General features: G+C 38.8%; 1 protein-coding gene across 7 annotated transcripts; it reads left to right on the top strand.

Annotated features, from left to right (window-relative positions):
- The first annotated feature begins 8,702 nt into the window (after positions 1-8,702).
- arfip2b (ADP-ribosylation factor interacting protein 2b) lies at positions 8,703-26,026 on the top strand. 7 transcript variants are annotated; one of them, XM_038708435.1, is made up of 11 exons: positions 8,703-9,023; positions 10,673-10,783; positions 11,023-11,133; positions 14,515-14,571; positions 16,379-16,487; positions 17,194-17,250; positions 18,919-19,034; positions 19,285-19,506; positions 20,130-20,287; positions 22,738-22,912; positions 23,054-26,026. In XM_038708435.1, exons 3-11 carry the CDS (start codon positions 11,035-11,037, stop codon positions 23,207-23,209), a joined length of 1,149 nt encoding a protein of 382 aa, XP_038564363.1. In that variant the 5' UTR covers positions 8,703-9,023; positions 10,673-10,783; positions 11,023-11,034; the 3' UTR covers positions 23,210-26,026. The 7 variants fall into 7 exon arrangements, with proteins under 7 accessions (XP_038564363.1, XP_038564364.1, XP_038564362.1 ...); XM_038708436.1 differs by lacking the exon at positions 10,673-10,783 and having other exon boundaries at positions 14,515-14,547; XM_038708434.1 differs by lacking the exon at positions 10,673-10,783.
- The last annotated feature ends 277 nt before the right edge of the window (positions 26,027-26,303 follow it).

Raw genomic sequence — 26,303 nt, 5'->3', positions numbered from 1 at the left:
CAGTTTTTAGAAATAGATAAAAAGCATATTCTTCTTATTTCACTGTAGAACAATGTTGCATGTAAGCAGACTGTAGGTGTATTAACTGCACAATTTGATACTTTATATCCATCTCTTGTGATTTTGTGTGTATGTGCATGTGGACATAAAGTGGGCATAGTTATAGGATAATTTCATTGCCGTGAGACCAATATGTTTCCAGGACAAGATGCACTCCGGAGGAGTGTCAATGTGCATGTGTTGTGAGAGTGTGTGAGAGAAAGAATAAAAGAAAATGCTGTATAGTGAAAGAATATAGGCAAGAAGCACTGCATATAGAAATAGATAATAAAAATAGATGTCGGGAGACTGTGCATGCATCCACACACACGCGCGTATGAACACAAATCACCCTGTAAATCATTTACACTAGCCGCCACTGAGCGTGACCAGTGACAGAAGTCTGTCTGCCAGGCCTCCATCACTCGAAGCCTGGCATTGGGGTTGACAGCCCGGTCTGAAACATGAGGACCAAATGGACCTGGGAATCTCTGGGGGGCTGGATAGGATCTTTCTGCACCTCCGTGTCCCACACATCTGGCCTGCTGCACTGCTGTTATTGATGGAAGTACAGAGGGGTGACAGAGGTGAGGGGAGGGTAAAAGTGGTGTATTCTGGGGCAAGAGATAAGGTCTTACAGAGCTGTGCAGCTGTTCTGTGGTTTCTTGTTTTTTTTTCTGTGCAGCTTGTCTGAAGACTTAACAAGTATGTGGAGATTAACAGGGCATGTAATAAGTGGTTCATTTATCTGTCCGAAGAAAAGGAGGATTCTTTGTCATTATTTATGTAAGTTTGTATTTATGCAGTTGTATTGTTTCTTGAATATAGTTGTAGTGCCTGTGATAACATTGCGCCTGTCAGTGGTATGTTTGACATAAATTGTGCTTTAAATGCTCCAGGCATAAATGCTTAAATGGAGAAATGCTCCAGTGAGGTTCATATTGTGCCATTGTCTTTTATACAGACACATTCTTGGCATCTTGGGCACATTACTTGATGCACTAAGGAGTAGATCTTTTGAGGAAATGTTGACTTGAAGTTTAGTTGCCACTCTTAGTTCTTGCCAAATAATTTCCTGCATTTTGAATAGGTCATCTTCGTGATATAGCATCAGAGCTACTCCCACTGTCGTAAAGGCCATGGATTTAGTATGTCTTTAGCTCCAAGACTGAAAAACATTTTGAAAGATTCACGTAGAACTTTAAAGTCCCTATCTTCACCATTGTTCATCTGTCCCATTTCTGTCTTCTGCTTTTCTTTCGCTTTTTTTCCCCCACAAGCATTCCCTAACAGTTCCAGCTGACCACCGTAATGGAAATCTCCACACCACCAAACCAGACTGGACTCAATACACAGTGCAGTGAGCCTAATGAGTCTCATAAGGCTGAATAATGTAAATGTCACCAAGGAGCTTAGACAGAGACCACAGCCAAAATCAGGTGTGTGTGTGTGTGTGTGTGTGTGTGTGTGTGTGTGTGTGTGTGTGTGTATGTGTGTGTGTGAAAGAATTATATAAGAACAGAACTGTTTGGTGCTTTGTTCAAAAGTGTACAATTCATAGAAATATGGAGGTACAAGGCATGTTGCAGTCACATATCCTGTGTGTGTGCATACGATTTTTGATGTCTCCTCCACAAAAAGGCAATTTAACTGACTTATAAGCTAGGTTTATACTTCTCTGTCACCAATGAGAGAAGCAAAAGTGCCAAAATTGTCATTGTAGTTTCCTAACAGGGCACCATAAGTAAAATACATTTTTAAGGCAAAGAACAACATGGAGTGTTTATCGAGAAAGTTGTTTCCTCTTTCATTGTTAGTGGTTGACTGGATGTGACTGCCTCATAAACCCAGTAAACGCCTGGTGTTTCTGTGGCAGGCTTGTTTGATTACAGTCTATTTTCCCCTCTCCCACAGCCCCACCAGGTGGCTGCCCAGCTCTCCTCTGTGAACCAAAGCCACTGTGGTCTTGCAGTGCTCGAACCTCCTGAAGGCGCTGAGGTTAGTTTAGGGGCTTTTTGGGCTCACTGCAAAAATTATGGGTTCATCAGAACTGTTTCAAAGAACATTTGGACATACAAAAAGATCAAAGAGGTCCCTTTAAGCTCATTGATTTGAAAAAGGATTCCTCAGAATACACAATTTGTTGGAGGTCTTCTAAGCTCCTAAACACTGCATTGAAATATTGGTTTGAAAGGAACTCCCAGATTCAGTTTTTTTTTAATGATGCGATAAACTGCCTTTGTTGATGGGGTCAGTTTTCCTAACTCATACATTCCATGTGAACATTCACAAAAATGACCGAAAGCCAGTGCTTTTCATGACATGTACTGTATCAATACTTTCTTCTTTGAATCTAAAATATTTTTCAATAGTGATATCCTGTTTTTTCCCCCCTATCATTGGAGATGATTCCAGCCTGAGCTCACTATGACTACTGGACAAAATACTGGACAAATCTTTTTGGAGACAAATCACCTTAACAGTCTCTTAAGATGTCACCTTAGGAAAAACAAAGTTTAGGAAAAAGAATCTTGACTCTCATTAACTGCTGACTAATTCCAGCTGGCATATGTTTAGGAGATATAGCTCTTATTTATTTTTATTTCATATACATTTTCATTCTCCTTTCATGATTAGGAATCCTGGTGGGATTAGTGTGTTTGCTTTGATGTGGGTTGTGCCCTGCTTTGTGTGTGTGTGGGCAGGCCTCTTACTCTTGTGTGTGTGGCAACGGGTGAGGTACAGGGGTACATGCAAGCCCCCTTTTTAATCTGGCAGTGTTTAGACGTAGTGCGTGACCTAGAGAACACCATAAACCAGATTCAGGAACAAATACAGCTGTTAAACACCAATCTTGGCAACTGAGGCAAACACTTCTGAGCTTGCTCATTTGGCCACATCTGTGTGTGTGTGTGTGTGTGTGTGTGTGTGTGTTTGCATCCCATCATGTGAATGTACATCGCTCATTTGTGTGGTTTTTAACAAGCTACAGTGTGTACTGCCAAGTACAGGTAGCTGATTTCAAAAACAAAATAAACTCAGGAAGCATTAATAACATCTCTGGCACACATGGGAACATTGAATGCTTCCAACATTGCAAAAGACTCCATATGAATGACTAATTTTTCACAGGGAGAGACAAACTACAGCTATATCCTGTTCAAAATCAATATTAATACTTACCACATGTCTAATTTACCAGTGTTGATAAAACAACACTATGATCAGTCAGATTTAAGGCCTAAGGGTTCAAGCTATCGTTCTATACTATTTCGAGTACTAGCATTGGACAATTAACTGATCTTAACTAGTTAAAGTTTAGCACTAATATTTGACATTCCAATAATAGTTTAAGGTTCATGAAAAGTAATTCTTCTAATACATAATTTAGCTGTATAAATAAGTGTGGAGGTTCATTTGTTACCCTGCCTGGAAACAGTAGTTTAAAGCAACATTATGTATTTTTGTGTGATTTGGCACCTCTACCCACAGTGTAATTATGCACTACATATAACCAGGGAATCTGCAAGACCTGGAAAATGAATCTTCTCTTTCTAAATGTCACACTTATCAATGGTGACGGAGGGAAAGGATTTACACTTTACCTGGTTGTGAAAGCTCCAGTGCTAATATTATAGCACAATGACACACGAGCTTTACAAAAACAGCAGCACGACATTGTGAAAGGAAAAACAAAAACCTTCAACTGCAATGACCTGTAATATTTACCTAGGGTGACTCCTGAATGGCTCACTCACAGCTATAGCGGGCCCCGCAAACCTCAGGGCAGAGGCCGGTGTTTTTGTTGCTCCTGATGCAGAACAGATGAGAAGACTTTTTTGGAAATCTTTGGTTGCTATTGAAGATTGGAAAACCCTGCCTTCGTGGTCAGTCAAAATATATAAATCATATGACATAAAACTACAATTGAGAAAAGTGCATTTGTGTCTATCTGTTCCTGCTTCACAGGAATTTGTCCACATGAATACAGTATCATAGTGGAGTACACACACATGTACACACACACACAGCATCAGTGTTAAACAACCACTGTGAGGTCAAACACTCTTTGTTTGAAAAGAGGGTGGGGTGTCTCTCCACAATTTAGAAACTTCTATGACAACATCAGTCTATTAGCAGCATTTCTGATTAGCTAATGAGCAAAGGCAATCATGGCTGGTGTGGTCTCTTGGAGAATAAATATCAATGTAATTTCTCTCAGATCCTGGTACTGAGTGGCATGTTCATTAAGTGTCTTGTTTACAATAAGCTGAGCCCACATGTGAAAAGAGCAGATGATTCCGAGTGGCTCTGAAAGGCTGTTAGTCATCCACTAGATCATGGAAATGATTGTAAAAGCCGCTATAGTCATCATAATGTGCACATAATTTTTCCGTACATAGTTGCTATCCAAGCTGATTTAAAAAGCTTCATCAGCTTTGTCTCATTGATGATGAGAGCTTAAGCATCTTGTAAGTCTGTAGTGGCATCTAAGAAGTCTGCTCCTTGTGTGTTTATATACTGTCAATGTGATTCTTATTTGGCTTTATTTATTTTGGGGATTTGATGCCATCATGAGGGCATATCAGGTATAGAATGGACCAAAAATGCTTTTTATTAAGTATTTAGTGATAGTGTTAAAGAAGCAATGACAGGCAGTAGACTAAATGTATACAGCACTTAAAGAAGTTGTAATAACTAACAAAATGCAATGCAACGATTTCTGATTCGTCATGTTCAGCTTTAGTGGACAAAGTGTCTGCATGGGTTGTGAACGTGTGTGCGTGAGACTTTCACCAAATTTGCGTGAGTCTTAATATGATTCAACAGGTGAGTCTGCACACTAATGACCGAGTAAGGAATAACATCCCCTGATTCCAGTAACTAGTCGTTCCACGGGCCAAACTCATGCTTCATGTGGTCGCTGACTGACTCAGAGATCAAAAAACTTTCTCCACTGCTCTCTACAACCCTGACATTTAACAGAAAAATATCTGACCTCCTCTGTGCTTCACACTGCTAACGCTGCTTTTTTCATGGCAGCAATGGGTGGTCACACACAACTGGGTATACGTGAGTGTGGTTCACTACCAATATTGTTTGCTCATGCTATCCCTGATGTTTTCTTTCAAGTGTTCATTTGCATGTTGGTTCTAAATGGACACACTTCATTGGGATTTTACAACAAGTGAGAATTTAATTAAAGCATTTATTCTTCGTGAATAAGCAATGAAATTCCTCCAGCAACGATGAACTATGGTCCTTGATTTGAAGTTAAGGCGGCAGAGCAACTCACCTCCACAGCACATGCTTTGATATATTGATGAAAAATGCAGCTGTTTTCCTATCATGTCTGTTATTTGTATCTTACCCTCCTGTTTTAGGGATGAATTTCCAATCAGAAAATCAACATGTTTTTTTCTAAACACACCAGCCTGCAAGTGTGCCCTCTCTGGTTTTTGGGGGTACAGCTACAATATTATCACAAAACTAATGTGATTTATTTGAATTGTTCCTGGGAGCCCAAGTGCTAGTAGGATAGGTGTTTGGCAATTTCTTTTACCAAAGAATGTATGAATCTTATTATCCATTTTTCATACTGGCAAGCCTCAAGTCTATGTCATCGCCTTGACATGTAAAAACAGATGGAACTTATATAATTGTAGCATGTCTAGTGGAAGAGTCAATAAATCCACTCAATTCAATAAATCAAAATTTATGACACAATGAAAATTAATCATAATCATAATTGATGGTCACTGGCCAATCTGGAGTGGGACTATGACTGCTGTAGGCTATAATCTGGGTGGACAGCAGCACTGTGCACACACATCTGCAGTAGCAGCAGCTGTGGCTAATTATGTTGCATGTGATTATATAGTTAACATGTCTGCAAGCTGTAAAACATTTTTTTGTTGTTTTTTAAGTGAATTAGGATAGAAAAGAAGAAGAAATTACACAAAACACCACACCATGTTCACTGGAAAAGGTAGTGACAGACTGGCACCAAAAAAACACACCGTCAGATGGAAAATTCGCACTGTGTTCAAGCATACTTCCATTAGTAAAACATTCCCATATGGCATTTTACGCCCTTCCAAAAAATACCATGAGGATTTCTTTTGGCTCCACGCTTCTTTCAGCGTCCAATCTATTCATTAATAAAATGTTCACTCTTTTCCCTTGCTTTCACTTCCTACCTCTTTCCTCAGACTCTGATTGACTGCAGAAGCTGCTTCAATCTCCTCAGCCTTTCAGTGTTTGTAGGATCTTGTCCAACACTGTTCACATTGTTCATAGTGGTTCACTCGTAGCGTACAAAGTTGAGTGGAAGAAGTAGAATGCGTCATGCGCCCATGTTATGCTCAAACATGCATTGTGTTTCTTTCATCAAACTGTAATGATGCCCAGGCGCATGCAAAGGACTTGAGTCACTTGGGAATGAACTTCATCATCCAAAAAAATGTCAGTGTTCTCATAGGCACACGCACCTGCAGAACTTTATCTGTTATTATTGGTTTTATCCCTTAACCTCTGTGAAACCATTTTAAGGAATTGTTCTCTGGCATGAGATCCATCATCTTGTGACTGGGTCACAGGTTAAAGAACTCAAATCCATATTTACTGGATTTCACCATGCTCTTGACCTCAGAAGTACTGTGAGATGGTGCAGACTGTTTACTATTATTTGACATGTTTCAGTTGTTTTGTTGTATGTGTTTAATATATGAGACTCTGTGTGAAGCAGTATTGATACAGAATAATCAATACTATCCAAATAAAGTACTCTTTTTTAATTGTCTTTGCAAATACAAAAACTGTGAATTTTAATTGGCCATTTAATGTAATCAAGATAACACAGGATCTTTATTAAAATGCTCACAGTTGTAGTAGGACATTTTCCCTCCTCAAGAGAACTTGCCCACAGAGGGCAGTATTGTAGCTAGGCTGGGCTGTCGCCACAGCCTGAGGTTTGGAAGTTACAAGTAGGATAAGGAAGAGCACAACCACCACACAAGTATGGTGTTGATGTAAAAAATATATATCTAATACTTTATTTTACATGTACTTTTAATACTAACATGTGTAAAAGTATTACTCTTGCATACCACAACTACACTGACTGCCCCATTGTCTCAAGCTACTGTATGTTAATGATAGGCTGACTGTTAGGGGTGGGATGGGGTGTGTACATGTTTGTTCCCATAGAAAATACAAGGTATTCTCTTATTCGCAAAACTAATCGTCCTTTATCTGTAAGCCGGTGACAGTTTAGCTGTTCGCTGTTGCAACATGACCTTTAAAGAAAACTGCAGAATGATATGGTTCACATAGCCCATGCAATGGACTATGTGCACTGTGAACCATATCATTTATCTTTTGGTAATGTACATCAAAAAATCCTTGCTGGGCACTAAAAAGCAATAGCCTACTCTTCACTTTACATAATAAGTAATAAAACAGTTAAGTTGCTGAATAATAGGCCTACAACAGTCACAGTGACTAATTCTGCTGCAACTACATATTGTATATTTCTTTTACATTCCTGTATCTCTCATATAAAAACTGCCCGCGCTATTTATATTATACCACACGTAACATCTAAAAAAAACACGTTCTTGCCTCATTCATATGATTGAAGTGAATTTACAGTTGCAGCCACAAGGGGGTAGGGTTTCTCGGAATAAATCCCAAAGATGGGTTGTGCCCAAATGGAGGAAAAAATATGAACTCTCACTCCGTTCCACTTTCCAGGTACACTCACACGTGTGTGTGTGTATGTTTGTCAGAAGCATTAAAAAAAGATCATTATTTTAAGCACATTGCTTTCCATTTTAAACTACTGAAGGTGGTGTGCACACATATCATCAACCACATAAAAAATGTGTGGAAATTGATTTTTAAAAATAACATAACACACAATACAAATACAGAATGTATCTGTAACCACTAGTTTAACAAAAACATCATGATAATGATAATTATTTGCACTTATTTGAGTCAAAACATTTTGATCAACTGCTCCCATAGACTGTGCCTTGTCATTCAGACCGCAACGCATAAGCCTACAGGTTATATATCAAAAATGTACAGACAGTTCAGTATCACTGTTTATAGATGCTGTAAATTAGAACTGCATAGTCAGATAATACAACTTACAGGAAATTGTATGAAGTTGCAGAAGTAGCCTACATGTAATGTTAAGAATTTCATAGATAAAAAGTTTATTGTGTAAGTATTAGCTTATCTGTATGGGTCTACCTTTATTCATATATGTTGTATTCTGTTTATGGTTTTCAGAAACCACAAGTGTCATCATTGCCAGTAGGTTACAAGGCATGCACCTCCTTGAGTAAATAAAGAAAACGCTCATTGCAACAAGGCCTTGTTACTGTAAAGGCAAACCCATAGTCCTGACCAGACTCTCCAATCACCAGGCAACACATTCACCATTTTTCATGCGGGTAGGGGCGTAACTGAAATAAAACGTTGTTAGGAGCGTGTCACATTGTTTACTATCTCAGTTAGGTAGTCATGTTACACATACATGCAATGTAAATACATTCCTAAAAAAATTAAAATACTGAAAATGACTTAATGTTTCAATCTGCTTGCCTTTGTGACGAGTGATCGTCTTCTCATATATAGACGATCTTCGGATCAGAGCGCGTCTCCAAAATGAAGTCCACGGTGTCGTCAGTTCCGTAAAGCGTTCCTCCTGGCTTCATTAAAAAAGGAGAGGATTACCATAGTCAGAAGACAAACGCATTTAAAACAACACTTTACCTGGCTATGTCATTTAAATATTCTTAAACAAGAGCGCCTCATTGTTTCCCACGGGCAGTTTTTCTCCTGGACCGACAAAAGACACACCAGTCTCCTCTAAGCCGCGCATGAACTGTGATGCACTGCCGCTAGCCTGTTATTAGCTTGCTCGCTAGCTTCCCGAACAGCTCTGTTTTTACGACGGGATCAAGCACACCGTAAGTCAAGCCGTTTGGAAACGACGGTGATATTGCTTAATGTCTGGGTTTTGGGATTTTACATGTCTAACGTTAACGTTACCTTTGTTAACCAGTCAGCTTTGCACAGTGAACTCGCTGGGTTGTTTACCATGTTTAAACATCTTCTTCTTAACAGCTGCATGTAACGTTATAGAAGCAGGCCTTTTTCCCCCTAAAAAAGCATATTCATTTCCAGCCAGAGAAACTGCTTTAATATATTCTCCACAAATGGTGATTAGGATCTGTTGTTATCTCCTGCCTTGAATTAAACCCCACTGTGCTGGGCAGATAGTACCCGCTGGGGGCCTGCATCTTGCGTTACCTGCCGTAGAGAGAACCGTGCACCTGTGTCGGTGCACCTGTTATGTCTCCCAGGATATTTCAAGTCAAACATTCCAGTCTCTCACTATAAAAGTAAATTATTACTCGGGTTATCTCGTGTTAGTAATAATGATGAACAATAACGTGCAGACAATTTAACTCTGAGCAGAAACATCAATTAACACTGTTTAATTAATGTTTCTGTTGTTTTGCTGCCCATTTCTAATAATAGACTGTCAATTACCAATATTTAAGTTAATTTCCGAGCTCAGCTCACCCTGTTCCTATTTCACATTGATCCAGCCTGACTTGAGTGACTTGACTGAGAGACAAAACGTAGTGGATTGAGGCACTAGCTAGATCAAGGCTCAGTTCAGGTTATGCAAAGTGGCTGACTTGGTTGCTCAGTCTATGGAGCTTTAGTCTCCGTTTAACAGCTTTGGTGATTGTCTCGTAAGTGTAGCATCCCAGTTCAAAAAGCATACTTTTCGTTGGATTTCCAGCATAAATAGGTAAATCATTTTGGATTAATTTGGAGAAGATATCAAGTCAGTTATTTTTTCATACAAAACTGGTGCCGTAGGTTGTCTTAGAAGTGGGATAAGCACAAGTTCTTTTGTCTAAAGTCAACAGAAATTGAGTCATTCCTCAGGAAATGGGCTGGCATGGCCAAGTGCGCATTTGTAATGGCAAGCCCACTTAGGTGACGTCAGAGCAAATGTAAACAAGCGGTACCTGAACCTCCCTTCAGGTAGTATCTGTGGTGTATTGGTGTCAGCAGGTGACCTAACTGCATAAACCTACTATATAGTAATGTTCAAGTTACAGTCAGCCAACATAGTAGCAAATCTCACAAGGGCACCAAGCTTATTTTTGACGAAATGTTTTGCCTTAGTTCATTTGAATAATGCACATTTACCCTACAGTCATTATTAGTTACATTTTAGCCTCACATTCACTTACAGTTGATTGTTTTCCATCTATAAATTGGCCTTCATTTTGCACTGTGGCCTTGTCTCACACACACACACACACACACACACACACACACACACAGTACTCAGATTTCTCATTAGTGTTTGTGCAAGTGAATTCATTAAGCATTGTTTCCATCCAAGCCAAAAATAGGAGCTATATTACTGCTTGTCCAGCATTGTTTTGTGTGCAAATGTTATCATCATGCATTTCTGATGTACAACTTGAATATGTGACTGCATGTAGCAGACCAATTCAGTTTGACCCATTAGAATGACTAGACAATGTTAATGTAAACATTTTGCTGTCTACCTTCTGGTTGTGATTTATAGGGAGTGGGTGCTTCTAAAATATGGTCCTGTAACTGAGCTGTGGAGTAGAGTGGCCACTTCAACGAGACAGCAGATTTGTAGTGGCGGCTCCTGTGCGTGGGGCTTTCATAGGTGTGTTGTTTTTATGCAGAGTGGTAGCCTTGCTCTTTGAAAACCAGCTCCTCGCTTGTTTGTGGCAATTATATTCCCATCTGCCTAATGATTTGGCTGTTTTGACAACTCTCGTTGGTCTCTCCTCTTCAAAGCAGCATTTAGGCCTATGCTGTTTTTCCATCTCTGCCTTTTTTCACAACTAGTAGTTTGTTGTATCCACACTTTACCTCTCTGTCTCTCCTCCCTTTTTCTCACAGAAATAGTGCATTATGACAGACAGCATTATGAGTAAAGCTGCCACAATGGAGATTCCTATCAACAGTAATGGTGACACAGGGACACTACCAGAAGATGACAGCCTTGAACAGGTGGGTCACAGCTACTGTATCTGTTGACAATCTACTGTGTGTAACAGTTTGAGACCACCCTTTGTAGCCTAGTTGTTGTTTACCTATTTAGAGCTATTACACAAGAAAACACATGTCCAAACTGTAAGTGTTTACCTACTTGTGATCCCAAGCCAACAAAAATCCATTTGCATACTGAAAACCAAACTGCAGCAATAGGAGGGTTTTGTTTTTGATTATATAGAACAAAAGCTCTCATGGTCTTGGCTCGTTTTCGGACCTTTACAGCTGTTTTGTGACTTAAAGACTGTTTCATAAAAGTGTTCTGATGATCCAGACTATAAAATATATAAAAATTAATTTTATATATATATATATATATATATATATATATATATATATATTATTTTTTTTTTTTTAGTTAGTTTTGTTTAGTTATTAAATATATATTAGTTTTGCATTTGTCAGTTTGAGTGTACTACGCCTTTTTATTTTTTTTTGTCTGGTTGCACTTTATAAGATCACAGTGACTTTCAGTTCATTCATCAGTCACCAAGAAAACAGTTGTTAGTTTTCTTTTTAGCCTTAGTTTTTCTCCCAAGGAAATTCTAAATGTAGCCCTAAAGATTATATTATTCACATGAGTGCACATGACAAAATATACTGTACTTAAGCCAGCTGATGTCATTACATAGTATTACTGTTGGTTTCTTATAGCATGCCTTCAGTTGTTGGAGTTGACATTGTGGTTATGGGCATTGTTCTCAGCTATCACAAGATTAGCTAAGTGACCTGGCTCTTAATACCATTTACACCATGGTACCACTCTGCAGTACAGTACAATTTAGGACTCATTCTTCTCAGTAAATCCAGTTGTCAGTCCTGAGCACTGGCTGTTTGTACCGTGTCACTTACTGTTATTTCTCACTTTGCCTTAATGTACCTGTATTCAACTGCTCAGAGCAGAACGCCTATTCAGAAGCTGTATTCCAGTCTCTTGTTGTGAGCTTAATTATTGTTCTCTGCCTGTGTTGAACTATTATTGTATTATGTATTGCCTGTCGCACACTGCCAGAGGTCCTTGGGTTGGCTCAGTTACAGCTGTGGAAAGAGTGTCTCTCTGGGAAATCAGGTGTAGGAGACCAGCTGTCTCCTTGGGAACCAGTTGTTCCCATTAATAGCTTATGTGGCCTCGTGTTCAGTGTTGCAGACACATCTCAGGTGTATTTAATTAACCTTAATGCTATGTGTTTAACTGAAATTCTAAACAGATGTAGTTATTGCTGTCCAGGTGGGGTCTATTCATTTATAGAAGCGCTTGTTGGACTCATTTGAAGGCAAAAGACACTATAGTCCAGCAAAGAAGTTGGGCAACAGCGTTTTGTTTCTAGGATTTTCAGGAGTGCCTTAGTCAGTGTTTTGCAATTTGCAGAGTAAGTTTGAACAAGCTTTTCCTGCGCCCCAAGGCACACCTCGTTGGGCAAACAGACTGAAGATCCTGGAGGAAGCACTGGCAGTTAATCGTGTTGTTTGCTTACCAAACTATGCGTGGCTCCACTCAAGTAGTAAAAGAAAACTGAACCTTCTCACCAAGCTTTGTATGGTGAGCAAGTATTCACCCGTTTGTTGTGGCGACCTCAGTTGAATGTGCTCATATATGAGAACACACTGCAAGCAGCACTGTTTAGTGCTGGATATTAACCAGTTGTCATAGCAACTCTGCAATTAATCTGAGACTGCTTTGTTCTTGGGTGAAAGCCCTCTGAAATCAGATTGATATCTGCTGTGCAGCACTTCACTTAAAGCTGCAGCAGGCTACTTGCTCATGTGCATAGAGATGAAGATTGGCAGGTTAAGGAAGAGCAGTTGTTTCAGATGTTGAGGCATTGCGCTTGTGTCAGAACAGGGATGATGACTGGCAACTAGACAGTCACAGATAGGATTGACTGCCAGCAGCATCCTGGCAAAAGTCTTGGATGCATCACAGCAGCTCACTTCTGTCTACTCGCACAATCAACAGCATTTGAAGATGCTTATACTGTTATACACAAGTCCTCTTATGTGACTACTTGTGCTGTTTATTTGGAGATATCCCAGTTGTATTATTAGAATCACTATTTTGACTGATATTGCACTTGTGATACGATTTGCAACATTACAGGAAATTATTAAATATTAATATTCTCATTTTATATAAAATTCATAAATAATTATGATGTGTTTTTTGACAAAGATGTTTTCTTAAGACTGTAGACTATGATGTGTAGGCCAGGGCATCTTTGCAGCAGGACAATATTTCATTTAAAATGGTATTTTGCCTTTGACAAATATTGCACCTCCTGCAGTTTGAAAATTGCAGTAGACCATATTGCAATTTCAATAAGATTTCAATTACTTGTTCAGCTCTAAAGTGGTTTGTAGCATTTTAAAGCAAAGCCTTTCAGCCTCTATCATGCCATATCATTCTGTTTTTGGTCTGTACATAAACAAGGAAGACATTTTCATTAACCTACCAAACCTCTCTGTTAAGATATAACTACTACATTAGTTTATGAAGGCTGAAAGGCGCTGTAGTTCCCTTCAGCTCAGGGAACAGGCACTGTGTCAACAAAATGTCCAGGGAGGGATCAGCTTCTGCGTCAGCTTTCTCCCACATTGAGCAGATGTCACAAATCAACATGAGGCAGATCTCTAAAAGAAGAGACACAGAATGAAGGAGAAAATGTAGTTAAACAGGCTTTGTCCTCCCTTCTGAAGTGCTGGTTGTTTGTTGGTTCAGTGTCTGTGTGGTTAAAATATCTTTACAAGAGGTTGAAAACTGTAATTGTAGGCTACATACACTGGAACTGTAGCTATGATGCAGGTCATTTGGCTAAGAGTTTGCATGGAACTCCTGAAATAACCCATGTTTGTGTCGGCTCCTTCTTGACCCCTCCCCCGTTAATGTGGATGTCACTTTTAATGTCTTGTAAATTAAATCTTCATTTTTGCAGTGTTGTTGAATAAGTATTTCCTTTGTCCAGACGGTGATGGAATAATATCATGGCAAAGCTATGGTAACGCATCATAGATGTAAAGTGATGACCTACAACACACCAAGCAAAACATGCTCACCCAGTTGACTAGATGGTCCATTCGAAACTTAAACATAAACCAGCTAAATGATGAATCCTGACCAGACCTGCTGTGATATCAGTCATCACTGCTCTCCACCCTACATCCCTGATGTCTGTGGACGTTATGATAATTTTCTCTGGGATTAGTTTTACATCGTTCTATCTTGTTTCTTGATTTCAGTCATGGATTTTTCTTTTTGTCTCCTTTCCTTTTTTTCTTTTTGTTTCTTTTGTGTTTGTTGTTGTTGTTCTTGTGTTTGTCGATTCCCCCTCCATATCTGTGCAGGCTGCAAAACTGCAGTGGAGCTTAGATGAGAAGGTAGGGAGCTCCAGAGGCACCAGGGTGAGCAGGCCATTTTGTGTGTGTGTGTGTGTGTGTGTGTTTATGTTGGTGTGTAGTACTGCTTAGTGGTTTGCCTTTATGCAACATTAAATTGCCTCGCAAACCACTTTGTTGGTTTATTTCCCTGAATGTCAGATATTTCATTTTTATGCCAAACCACTGTTCAGCTGCCTGTTAACTTGTCCCCTACTAACTCTAGTGGGATGTTTTGAGATGTACCCCCCAAATTGTGTAGTGTTAACAAATGGCTAACACTTCAGGTCTCAACATTACAATCTGTTTCCGTTTGAATATTAGATTCATAATCAGCTAGCATTCATTGAGCTAATGTAGCCTAGATTCTGTGTGCACTTGGGTGATGTGTGAGTGTGATTCCTCAATGTTAGCGGCTGATAGATGACAAAAAAAACACTTGTGTCATACTAATAATCGCCATGTCATATTACTGCTATAATATTGATGTGAATTGGCTGCACTGTTTTGGTGTTTCAGTCATTATGAGAAATGTGTTTGTGTTTTGACAAGAAAGCCAAGAGGGACCTGACCATGACTATAAACCGATAAGGCCTATATATATATATATATATATATATATATATATATATATATATTATATATATATTATATATATATATATATATATATATATATATATATATATATATATATATATATATATATATATATATATATATATATATATATATATATATATATATATATATATATATATATATATATATATATATATAAAATTTGTAATTGACACGTTTAGCTTAATGCTGATGTTTCCTCATTGAATGCTGTTTAACCTCCAACAGCACAAATCACAGCAATTGTATTTTAACTTCCCTTTTGGTAGTATCAAACATCCTTTTTGTGTTTGCTTACAAAAAGGAAACTGCTACCTCCCTGCCCGAGTTTAGAGATTCCTTATCACAATCCTACTGAAGAGTCTAAGCCCTAGTTTCCAGGAAGTGTCCTGTATATAAAATTATGCTCCCGATTACATTTTACATTGGACATTATGGGTCTTTGCCCGTAGCTCAGTTACTGTGCGTGTTTGTAGCAAATGGAATAAGAGGCTTTCTTGCGGCACAGGCAGGGGTTAAAATTAAACCTGACTTTTGTAGGAACCAAGGCTCACATATGGTTTGCCAAAGTGAGAAATCTACTCAGACCAGATTTTCCTTTTTCCATAAATCTCTCACCAATGTATTTTTTATTTTTTTTTTTACTAGCTGATACTTGAGCAGGAAGGCAAACAAGAGAAAAACAGTTAGTTAAATTAAAGAAAACACATAAGATGGATCGCGTGTCTCGTAACACAGGTCCTCTCAGCATCCAGTGCTTTACTTAAGCCTGTGATTATTTTGGAAGGAGAAAATAGTTTGCTTGAGCATTTCCTGTGACATGGATCATTGAAGTCACTGCTTGGGTTAGACTTAGGGTCTGTCACCGCTGTTGTACTGCAGTCCTCTGGCTTCGCTTGATTCAGTCCAAGTCATTAGCTCTGTTGATCATTGACTGGGCACTTTAGTGGGGTGTTTTCTGTCTTTCACACACTTTGTAGTTTCCCCTGTTGGCTTCCAGATAAGTGGTTGACTGCCCTGGGTGTCCTGACTAACCTTCCTAACATAGTAGTGTTTGTCCCCCTCTAGTGAATAAGCCTTTAACCTACATTACCTGCCTGAATTTAACACTCAAGTCATAATCTCCTGTTTACATATCCCTACCCAAAACCCTCTATCCTCCCCTTTGTTCTTGTTCTTTTTATTTTTTTTATTTCCTCACTTAAACTTTACAGGACCTACAGCAGGTGATGGTATCGGGTCCCAATCTCAACGAGACTAGCATCGTATCCGGAGGTTATGGAGGAACAGCAGAGGGTATCATCCCCACCAGCTCAATCAAAGGTAGAGTCCCGCTTCACTCTTGGTGTCTCACTTATTTCTGACATCTTTTCAGTCTTTTTGCAGCAATACTGTCGCTGTCCCATTTTGACTTGACTCTGTGCCATCTTAGCCTCTGGAGTTTACAGTGAGTTCCATCAGATGACAGTATAATGTTGGATTTCTGGGGCTGCCAATCATTCTTCCCATGAGAATATATTTGCAGTAATTGGTGGTCAGTTTGCACTCATATGTCCCTAGTTTCCCTACCCTCCACCGCATCTGAAAATAAATGTTCCTTAGTGGTCCTTATCACACGGTTTAAATGGTTTTTATATCTAAATGTCATTGAAGACCATCTCAAGTTTTCAGATATACTGTGACACTGTAACTTTAACACTACTGAAAGAAAAGGTCATTATCAAACATGTCCATGTTTATAAATATCAGGCAATGGTATAAAGCCATATCATTTCAAGAATTCCGCATGTGACCCACACTTTAAACACCAATACTCTCCATTAAGCATAATGTTTCTTCTAGCTCATACGCAGCTAAGCTTTCGCTTCATACTGAATGATAAAATACACTGGAGTTTCTTCACATGTTGTGTGATACGGACAGTCCACTTAGGGATTAGCGTAGCTGTATTCACAGTGTCAAAGGGATAAAAACACTCTTCTTTACTACTTATTTGATACTAATATTTCTGCATCTGTGTCTCTCTCAGGCCCTGCTGTGCGCTACAATGCAGAATTTAACAAAAGGATCCCAGTTACAGGATTAGGTGGCTCCATAGACCTAATTATTATTATTAATAACAATGAGCTTATTTCCAAAATGTGATAGAATCATTTTGGGGGGATGTAAATAGACTCTAACATCCAGTTTTGTAAATGCCATTGTTGGTAAGCAAGACCTTAGTTTGTTAACTGCAATACACATAATGGCACTTTTAATGGATATTTCTCACAATGGAATGAATCTCATTTTGGAAAGATGCTTTTTATACTGAGTGTGTCTTTTTTATATAGCTGGGGAGCAGCTTCTCTGTGCCTTTTTTTATCTTCATCAAATGTTCTCTTTATTGGTGGAGAGAAGGACACTCATTTCTGCCTGCTGCTCTTCTTCTTGGACATATTGTGGCTTTTTTCTATCACAGCTTATTTTCCTACATATTCTTCCTCTATTTTCTGGTTGGTTTCTCTTCCAGTTTTGAGCTCATTCATTAAGGTGTCCACGCTTTTTTTTTCCTCCCCCAGAATAACTCACTAAACTGATTATTGAACTTCTCTATAGCAAAACAGAAACAATCTTCATGTCTGTCACTGTGTGTATTTGTATCAGGGACTCTAATATTGATGGCAAAAGTAAGATGTTAATAGGAGGACCTTAAACCTTTGGTTGTATTAGTCATTTCCATTTATTGTTATTTATTGAAAGGCTTGTCTAGTTTATGTAGTGTCACACTATTTAGTACTGCTACAATTCAAACTGCCCCCGTCTTCATCATAACACATTTGTCTGCATTATTCACTGATTGTCACGCATTAAATGTTGTCTTTCATCTTTGTCTATCTTTGTCCTCCTCCTCCTTTTCACCATTCCCTCCTACATATTCCTCATCCTCCTCTTCTCCCTTTTGTCGTCTTACTTTTTGGTCTTTTATGCATCTCCCCGCTCCTCCCCACAATCTTCCTCCTACGTTGTCGTTCCATTTTTGGCATGCTTGGTCAACCTCAATAATTACTTAATGTTTCAACCCTAAATATCCAACTATCATTTTAAATCCTGGGGAAAAAAAAAAACATTCCCATAATGTAAAAAAAACCCCAATGTAAGTGCCACTCCCACACCTTACCCGGACTCATCCTCCCCCTGAACGATTGCTTCATCCATACCCGACTACCCGTCCGCTGTCACAGAACTGCGTATGAAGGCCAGGCGAAGTAGCGTTCCCCCGAGCGATTCTTTCTTCTGCCACAAAACAAGCCAATCAAATGAATCCCAAGGTACTGGTGAGGGAAAGAGGTTGAATTTGGATGCTCAAATATTAAACATTGATTAATGAAAATGCCATTTTAGCAGTGACCCAGTCCATAGTTTCACCTTTTCATCACAGCTCCATAAAAATAATTTTGTGTACAGTATTAAGGTTGCTTTTCTCTGTATTTCCTAACATTTCCTCCCAGTTTAATTCTCTGCATCACCCTCCTATTTGCTCACTCATTAACTATCTCAGTACTGTGCATGTTTCACAGTGGTTTAAGGGCTAAGGAGATATCAGATTTCAGAAACCATCTTCAGTTTTTTTGCACTTTAAATAGTTTAGGATTCTCTGTTTGGTCTGATCTTTGCTGGGGTTAATCTTCTGGTCTAGCTGAAAGTATTTGTTTGCTTGTGTTTGTTATTTACCGTGTTCTTGTGGTTTCAACATTTGGGTCTCATCTCTCAGGTTCCAACATGCACCACAGCAGCAGCAGCTCATCAATGACGGCAGATGAAGCGACCCGCGGTGTGGCTGTTGAAAAACTAGAAACAATGAAGAAGTGGGGACTAAACACTTACAAGGTATTTGAGGTTCTGTAATGTTGACCAACATGAGTAAAAGTGTAAATAGATGATAGCTTTAAATAAAGAGCTACTTGGTGATTTTTATTTTTGTGCCTGTCTGAGGATCATCTGGAATCAGATCATTTTCTTTGCGGTGTTTCTCACTCAGACCCCCCTCCCCCTATGTCCTTATGCAGTATGATACAATCGCAGAAAGGAATTGCTTTGTCTTACTGATGTAACTGTGTGTCTTCCTTTGTTTTTTTAGTGTACAAAACAAATGATCTCGGAGCGCTTTGGTCGGGGTTCTCGTACTGTGGACCTGGAGCTGGAGGCCCAGATTGAGGTGCTGAGAGACACTAAAAGGAAATATGAGAACGTGTTGCGATTGGCCAGAGCGCTGACCAACCACTTCTACAACATGGTGCAGACTCAGCATGCGCTTGGTGACACCTTTGCTGACCTCAGTCAGAAATCTCCAGAGCTACGGGTGAGGCCTCAAAATGTGTTCATGGAGCCTCTATGCAGCCTTGTCGTGACTCTTAGATATTGATCTGCTTGACTAAAAGTAGGTGAGGGTAGGGCTGCCTGATTATGGCAAAAAATATAATCACTATTACATTGGTCAATATTGAGATCATGATTATTTAACACAATTACTCCTTGACTCAGGAAACATTATGCATTTATTAAACTTTTGAAATTGAATGTTTTCAAAATTATAATATCTATGCATCGTCCCATGAAATAGTAATCCAACATTATTAACTTTAAACAGCATCTTAGAGCGCAACAGGATGACCGCAACACAGGGTTTCCTCTAGTCTTCCTCTGTACTGTGAGTAGAGGGAAAAGTCTGCTAGCTGCTAGGCTAATTTATGAGTGTAAAATGCCGTAGGCTTTAGCTAATAATGTTGACTAACAAGGTATAGCAGTTATAACCCTGGTCATCTTGCCACGAGCTGGAAGCCAAAACTTAATTGAAAATAAAATGTAATTAATTGCCAGCCCTAGGTGAGGATGCACTGGTTAGATTTATGTAGACTACATTAAAAAAGCATTAACACTATTCATGCTCTGTTGTGCTCATTAATGCCTTGGTTGCCTTTACAGGATGAATTTGGCTACAATGCAGAGACTCAGAAGTTGCTCTGTAAGAATGGGGAGACTCTCCTTGGTGCCATTAACTTCTTTGTGTCCAGCATCAACACACTGGTCAACAAGACCATGGAGGACACCCTGATGACGATCAAGATGTATGAAAACGCAAGGTAGGGAAAGGCAGTACATGAATTATTCTTTTCATCTACGAGACTGGATGGAAACCTTTTTTTTTAAAGGAGGATTAGCAAAGGGGATATGGACAAAACAGAAATATTGATGTTGTAATGATGCAGACTATAATACCAATGAAATGCCTGTATTGTAAGAAATATTGATATAGCAATAGCAAATCTTAATACATTAATCCTAGACTGAACCACAGTTTAAAAATCATTCAGGATTAATGAGAATAAATGACATAAATATGGAACCTCCCAAACAAATAGATAGAAAAATATATTTATTATTACTGCGAGGAACAGACAGATAGGGTATAGGCAGTGTTAATGCACTGTGTATTTGTCTGTCCCAGGCCGATTGAATCTCCACACTGACCGATTTTAGAATTACTATATTCAGTGAATGAAATATAAGGTAAGGAAATGTTTCCATCTCTATAGGCTAAGATGAGTATTTGATGCCCAGACTGAATGCTATGTGAGTAGCTTTTATTATAAAATCATTCATCATTCAGTCTGCATCTTTTTCTTAAATCACCTGACTTTTTGTTTTCAGTTTTTAACTTCTTTTCAGTAACAATAAATATTTAATATAGCTGTGAGCGGCAATGATCAGGATCCAAGCCAGTCGCGAAAAATACAACATTTGACATTTTCAGAGGACGCAGACAACTTAAGAGATTAAGGAGATGAAAGAATTTGGACTTTTATATAATTGCGGAAACGCAAACGCAAATTTTTACAGCATCGACTTGAGGTCAGAGAGTGTCATTATATGTACCTGACTACTGTGTGAAATGTTCAACCCACCTGCGACATTTTGTGTTTCCAAGATTTAAAGTTTAAGCTGCACAAACACTTTTAAGCAGAGAAAAATAAGAAAGTATCATGGGATCCAAATAAAATAGACAACTGATATGATCGGAACACCCACATTGTTAGCAAGTCTGACTGGTGAGAGGTTTTCCCCCACCTTCTCACAAGTTGAGGTGGTGATGTCACATGTGCAAGAGCCGGATAGTTTTGTCAGTTTAAACTTAAAATGCTTACAACAGTCAAGATGTAGGTGAAATAATTCTGAAAAAAATCACACATCATTCTGCTGGTTTTGGGTGTGTTGTTAATTATTTTGGTGGCATTTGATCCAAAACTGAAAAAATTTCTAAAAAGAAATGTTCATACTGTACAAGTTACAGCAAGATACTGAATATCACTGCAGACTCTCCGTTTAATCGATCTGAAAACCCTTTGAAACACTTGATAGTGGCCATCTGGAGAACGACTCTGTCGAGTTTGGTAGTGTTTGAAGAAAGACTTGTGGCAATTTTATAGATGTTAATTGAATTAGCATATTCTAAAAAAATATAGAGTGACTGAGTTCTGAATTGACCGTAGCTTGCAATGAGTCAAATGTCACATATCGGTGGATGTGCTGAAAAGTTTCAACTCTCTAGGACATATGATTTTCTTAGAATTTTTGAAGTTAGGAATGAGAAATGTCTAGAAATTTACATTTCTTGTAATAAGCCACACCCACTTTGTGGAAACATTACTAAATTTTTTACATCTACTGAGTAGGGACCCGAGATCGTACAAACCGAATTTCGTACGAATCCATCCAGCGAATTATGAGGTATAAACTCTTTGCAAGTGTAGTGCCACCTAGTGGAAGAATAACCCAGGACTGCTCAGCGAAGCTCGGGCCGAGCATCTGAACAGACGCTTTGAGTTTGGTTACAATCGCTTTAGCCAATTTGGATGTACGGGCATTTATGTAAAATTGTAAGTAAAGACACAAAAGTAAAAATTTATGAAAAAAAAACAGATTGATGTATCAAAATTCTTTTGATCAGCGACGTCCGTAGATGATCCTGCCAAAGTTTCAGGTCAATTGGCGAAATCGTCTGGGACGAGTTCGCAAAAATAGGTTTTAGAGAAAAGAGATAAAAAGTCATATAATTTGACATTTTTAAAACACAAGACCATTGGAGCAAAGATGCAGATGAATCCAGAGATTAAAATAATGAAAGAAGTTTTTTTGCCTGAGTAGTGGGTGGAATTTGCAACCTACGTGCCAATTTTGCTGAGTTTTTGTCCAGTAGTTTTTGCTGCCCAAACACTTTTAGCGGAGGAGAAGAAGAAGAATCAGAACAAAACCAAAAGGGCTTCAGCAGCTTCGCTGCTTGGATCCCTGATAACTAAATAAGATGACAAATGTTAGAGTTTGGAAAATAACATCCTTGAATATTTTATGAGCGTTTTAACACAAATCTGCTTAATCGGGACTGGGGGGGAGTGGTTTCATTAAAAATGTCAACTTCTCACAGTTGTGGCTGGAAATCTTTTGCGCATCATGTTGTGTTCCATCACTTATAGTATCGATCAAGGTTTCTGGGGCCTTTAAAACTTTGTATTTTCTCTATTGCTTCTGTGAACAGATTGGAGTTTGATGCCTATCGGTCAGACCTGGAGGAACTGAGTTTGGGTCCGAGGGACGCTGTAGCCATGGCCCGCATAGATGCTGCTCAGCAACAGTATCAAGTCCAGAAGGACAAGTATGAACGCCTCCGCTCAGATGTCATCATTAAACTCAAGTTCCTGGAGGAGAATAAGGTTAGTGGGCAGGGTTAGGCATCCATCATCACCAGCCATCAAAGTAAAAACAAGTTTACATCCAGGTTTGACTCGAGTCTGTTTCTTTTTGATAATATTCAGAAACCAATGTCCTAAGCTCCCCTTGTTTCTCGCTGTCAGGTGAAGGTCATGCATAAGCAGCTCCTTCTCTTCCATAATGCCATCTCTGCATACTTTGCTGGCAACCAGCAGCAGCTGGAGCAGACGCTGAAGCAGTTCAACATAAAGTTGAGGCCTCCAGGAGCCGACAAGCCCTCCTGGTTAGAGGAGCAGTGAGAGGACCTGCTGGACCTCCTGCAGCCTCCTTCTTGACCACCTCTTCCTGCTACCTGTTGAAAACCCCCTACTTACAGAGGACCATGATGAAGAAATGAGATGAGCATGTGGCTGGATGATTGGACCGATGAGGGAGGATTGGACAGGGTATTATTGATGAATGGTTTAGATGCAGCAGGAAACCAAGTGGCCAGTTTCATGAACAGTCTAAGGGGCTTTTAGTGCCTCTTCCCCACTTCCTTTTTTACCACTTTAACCTTCTCTTTGTTCCCAGGGAAACTTCATCTCTTCTTTCCCTCTTTCCCATTTGACTTAACCACCTTCTATATCAACACTATTTTGCTGGGTGAGCTTGTGTTAGTCATGTTCATGGCCATTACTGTACTCCTCAAGGGCTCCCAATGCTCTGAGTTAAACTGCAACTCCACACCATGTTATTAACACGAGAAAAGGAACAAATGGTAAAGCTACTAAAACACACTCCGATGTGACCACTACAACACTGCATCAAAACTCTTCCAGACCATATCACTTTCCTACAGTGCCTCATTATGTATGAGATAAGTACTAAATCAACATGTTGCCTGCAGGAAGAATAAGATTTCAAATTACACATGAAGGGGATTTGTATGGTACATTGCAAAGGTATGTCCAGACATTTGAATTCCATGTACATTTCAAACTAAGTACTGTTACACATATGAAATAAATATTGTTTGTAGCTTATAAAAAAACACAATGTTGTGTTTATTTTTTGCTGTTTAATTTGACTGTCATCTCTTTACTTTGTAATTATTTAAGTTCCAAAACATTACTCATACATGCGACGATCATTTAGGGAACACTGCCACAGCTTCCCAAAGCTATACTTGTTTGAGTCTTTACTAATTATGGTTTATTTATCCAAAGAGAATTGAAAGAGATGTTTATTGGATGGTGGGCCTTGCTATGTTTTCATGGGTTGAGTAAGCCAGTGGTTCACAAAGTTTTTCACATCAAGGACTCTTAAACTGACCCCCGTCTGATAGGATTTTTGCTTGTAGATTTTTTTTATTACAGAAAGTGTATGAAACCGTGACCACAATAGTCTCAAATTCTGCCATTGTGTTACTTATGGATGCAATTCTAATAATAATTTTAAAAAAAGATTCCCGGGAACCTTCTGGAGCCCCTCAAGCACCCCTGGGGGTCCCTGGACCCCACTTTGAGAACCACTGTTTTAAGCAACATTTATTGGATTTGAGAGACTGTTAAGATGGTCAACTGTCAGTTGAGATCTAACAAACTTGAATGGATTAACTCCATTATTTCATAGTTTAATAGACTGTATTTTAAAGGAATTCATTGTATCATCTTTGTTTGTATCATTCATCGATGTTATAACAATGAAATGTGTCTTTGTCTTTTTTTTGTTTTTTTATGTTTAAAGTCAAAGACATGTCATTGACTTTAAAGATATGACCCTGCAGCTATCTAATATTACTAATTCTAAACATTTCCACATAAAATCTTGTAAAGTAGTCGTTTGGGAAACGGGATGACACTAATGATTAATTGTTTTTTGTTTACCTTCTTTAACTGAAATGTCGTCTTAGAATAATGATGGTAAACAATCATCAATTGTTGACAATTAAGAGAACGTGTTACCACAAAATATCATTATGGTACTACATATATAATGTTGAATTGTTATTCATCACTGTATTTATTATGTTCATTGTGTGTGTTAATCTGTAAGGTCAATCAACATATTGTACACTGGAACTTCTGGTTTGTGAAAATGACTCAGTTTATGAGTATTCCATTTATGGCATTTTTCAGATGAGAAACTAAAATGAAAAGATGTCTCAGGATAACCAAATCTGTTATTGATATACTCCAAAAAAAAATCTAAACTAACCGATAGAACATGTTTAAGTTTCCCAGTGTCAAACCTCTGTGAAGTCAAATGAAGATAATCCAGTCTAATGAATGTTTTACCATGCTGAATTTAACTCATAAGTCTCAAGTAACAGGAGGGAGAGCTCTATCAGTTTATGTTCCAGTCGTCCAGCTTCTTGTCTCTCCTGTATTTGCATAGTAGGCAGCGATCCAAAGTGTAGGTGCAGATATGTGTGAATTCACTGATGCTTCTGCGCGCCAGTTCGCATGGACTGGCATCACGCCATGCTTATGATTTAAGTGTTGTAACTGGCTGAAGCAGAATCCAACATTTGGGTTTCCCCATAATTCTGCATTATTAAGGACAGTTATGAAAGAAAGTGGATTTCTTATGTGTCAGTGTGTCAAGTGGGTGTGTTTTATCCTGGCTGAAAGGTCACTCAGTAAAACCGTGGCCTCACTTGTGGTTAAAATTGCAGTTTCACTGGCCCGCACCTGGTCAGTTTGACCAACATACAGCAATATTAACAAAATATGATTCCTCTTTTCCAAACCTGCCCTTTTGGAAATTCCTAACCCCAACACCTAAACGATTGGCAATAGGAATTTTATTGTTCTGTAGTTGTGAAACCTCTAGTAAAGTGAAAAAAGTGTGGCTAGCATTGCAAGTCACTCTTACTAGCTGTCTTTACATTGTTGCAGAGAGAGAACCAAGATTTATAAAATGAGAGATTTTATTTGTGTACAATCAATGTTTTCTAGGCTGAGCTGGCGCGTTGTACTGTATGAATGATTGCACATAACAGTATTTAAGATGATAAATGAAGTCGTGTCATGGATTGATGTGATACTCTTTCCTTCATTCCTCACTCAGACCTGAAAAGTCCCACCCCACCCTGAGGGAGCCAAATTAAAAGTACACATTTTCAAAATGCTCTGGCTGTGTTTTCTGTTTGCCCTTTCATCTCCTATTAAACTGTAGTCCTATGTGCTTTCTGCTGCATCTGAATTCAGTCAAATAAAACTTTAACCTAGTGATTACAATCATACACTGGTATTTAAGACGTAATCTTGATCAAGCTTCATTTATCAAATTTATGTAATGTAAGTGCGTTCACCTGTTTGATTATTTAGACAACTAGAGCCCTAACAAAAGTTCCCCCTCCAATATCACAAATATATTCTGAATCCAAAAGTTCACACTTTCACACAG

The sequence above is a fragment of the Micropterus salmoides genome, unplaced genomic scaffold (assembly GCF_014851395.1).
Source record: "Micropterus salmoides isolate LMB-PRFRI ecotype aquatic unplaced genomic scaffold, ASM1485139v1 Ms_hic_scaffold_9, whole genome shotgun sequence".
NCBI lineage: Eukaryota > Metazoa > Chordata > Actinopteri > Centrarchiformes > Centrarchidae > Micropterus > Micropterus salmoides.
This window is presented reverse-complemented; position numbering and strand designations above follow the sequence as displayed.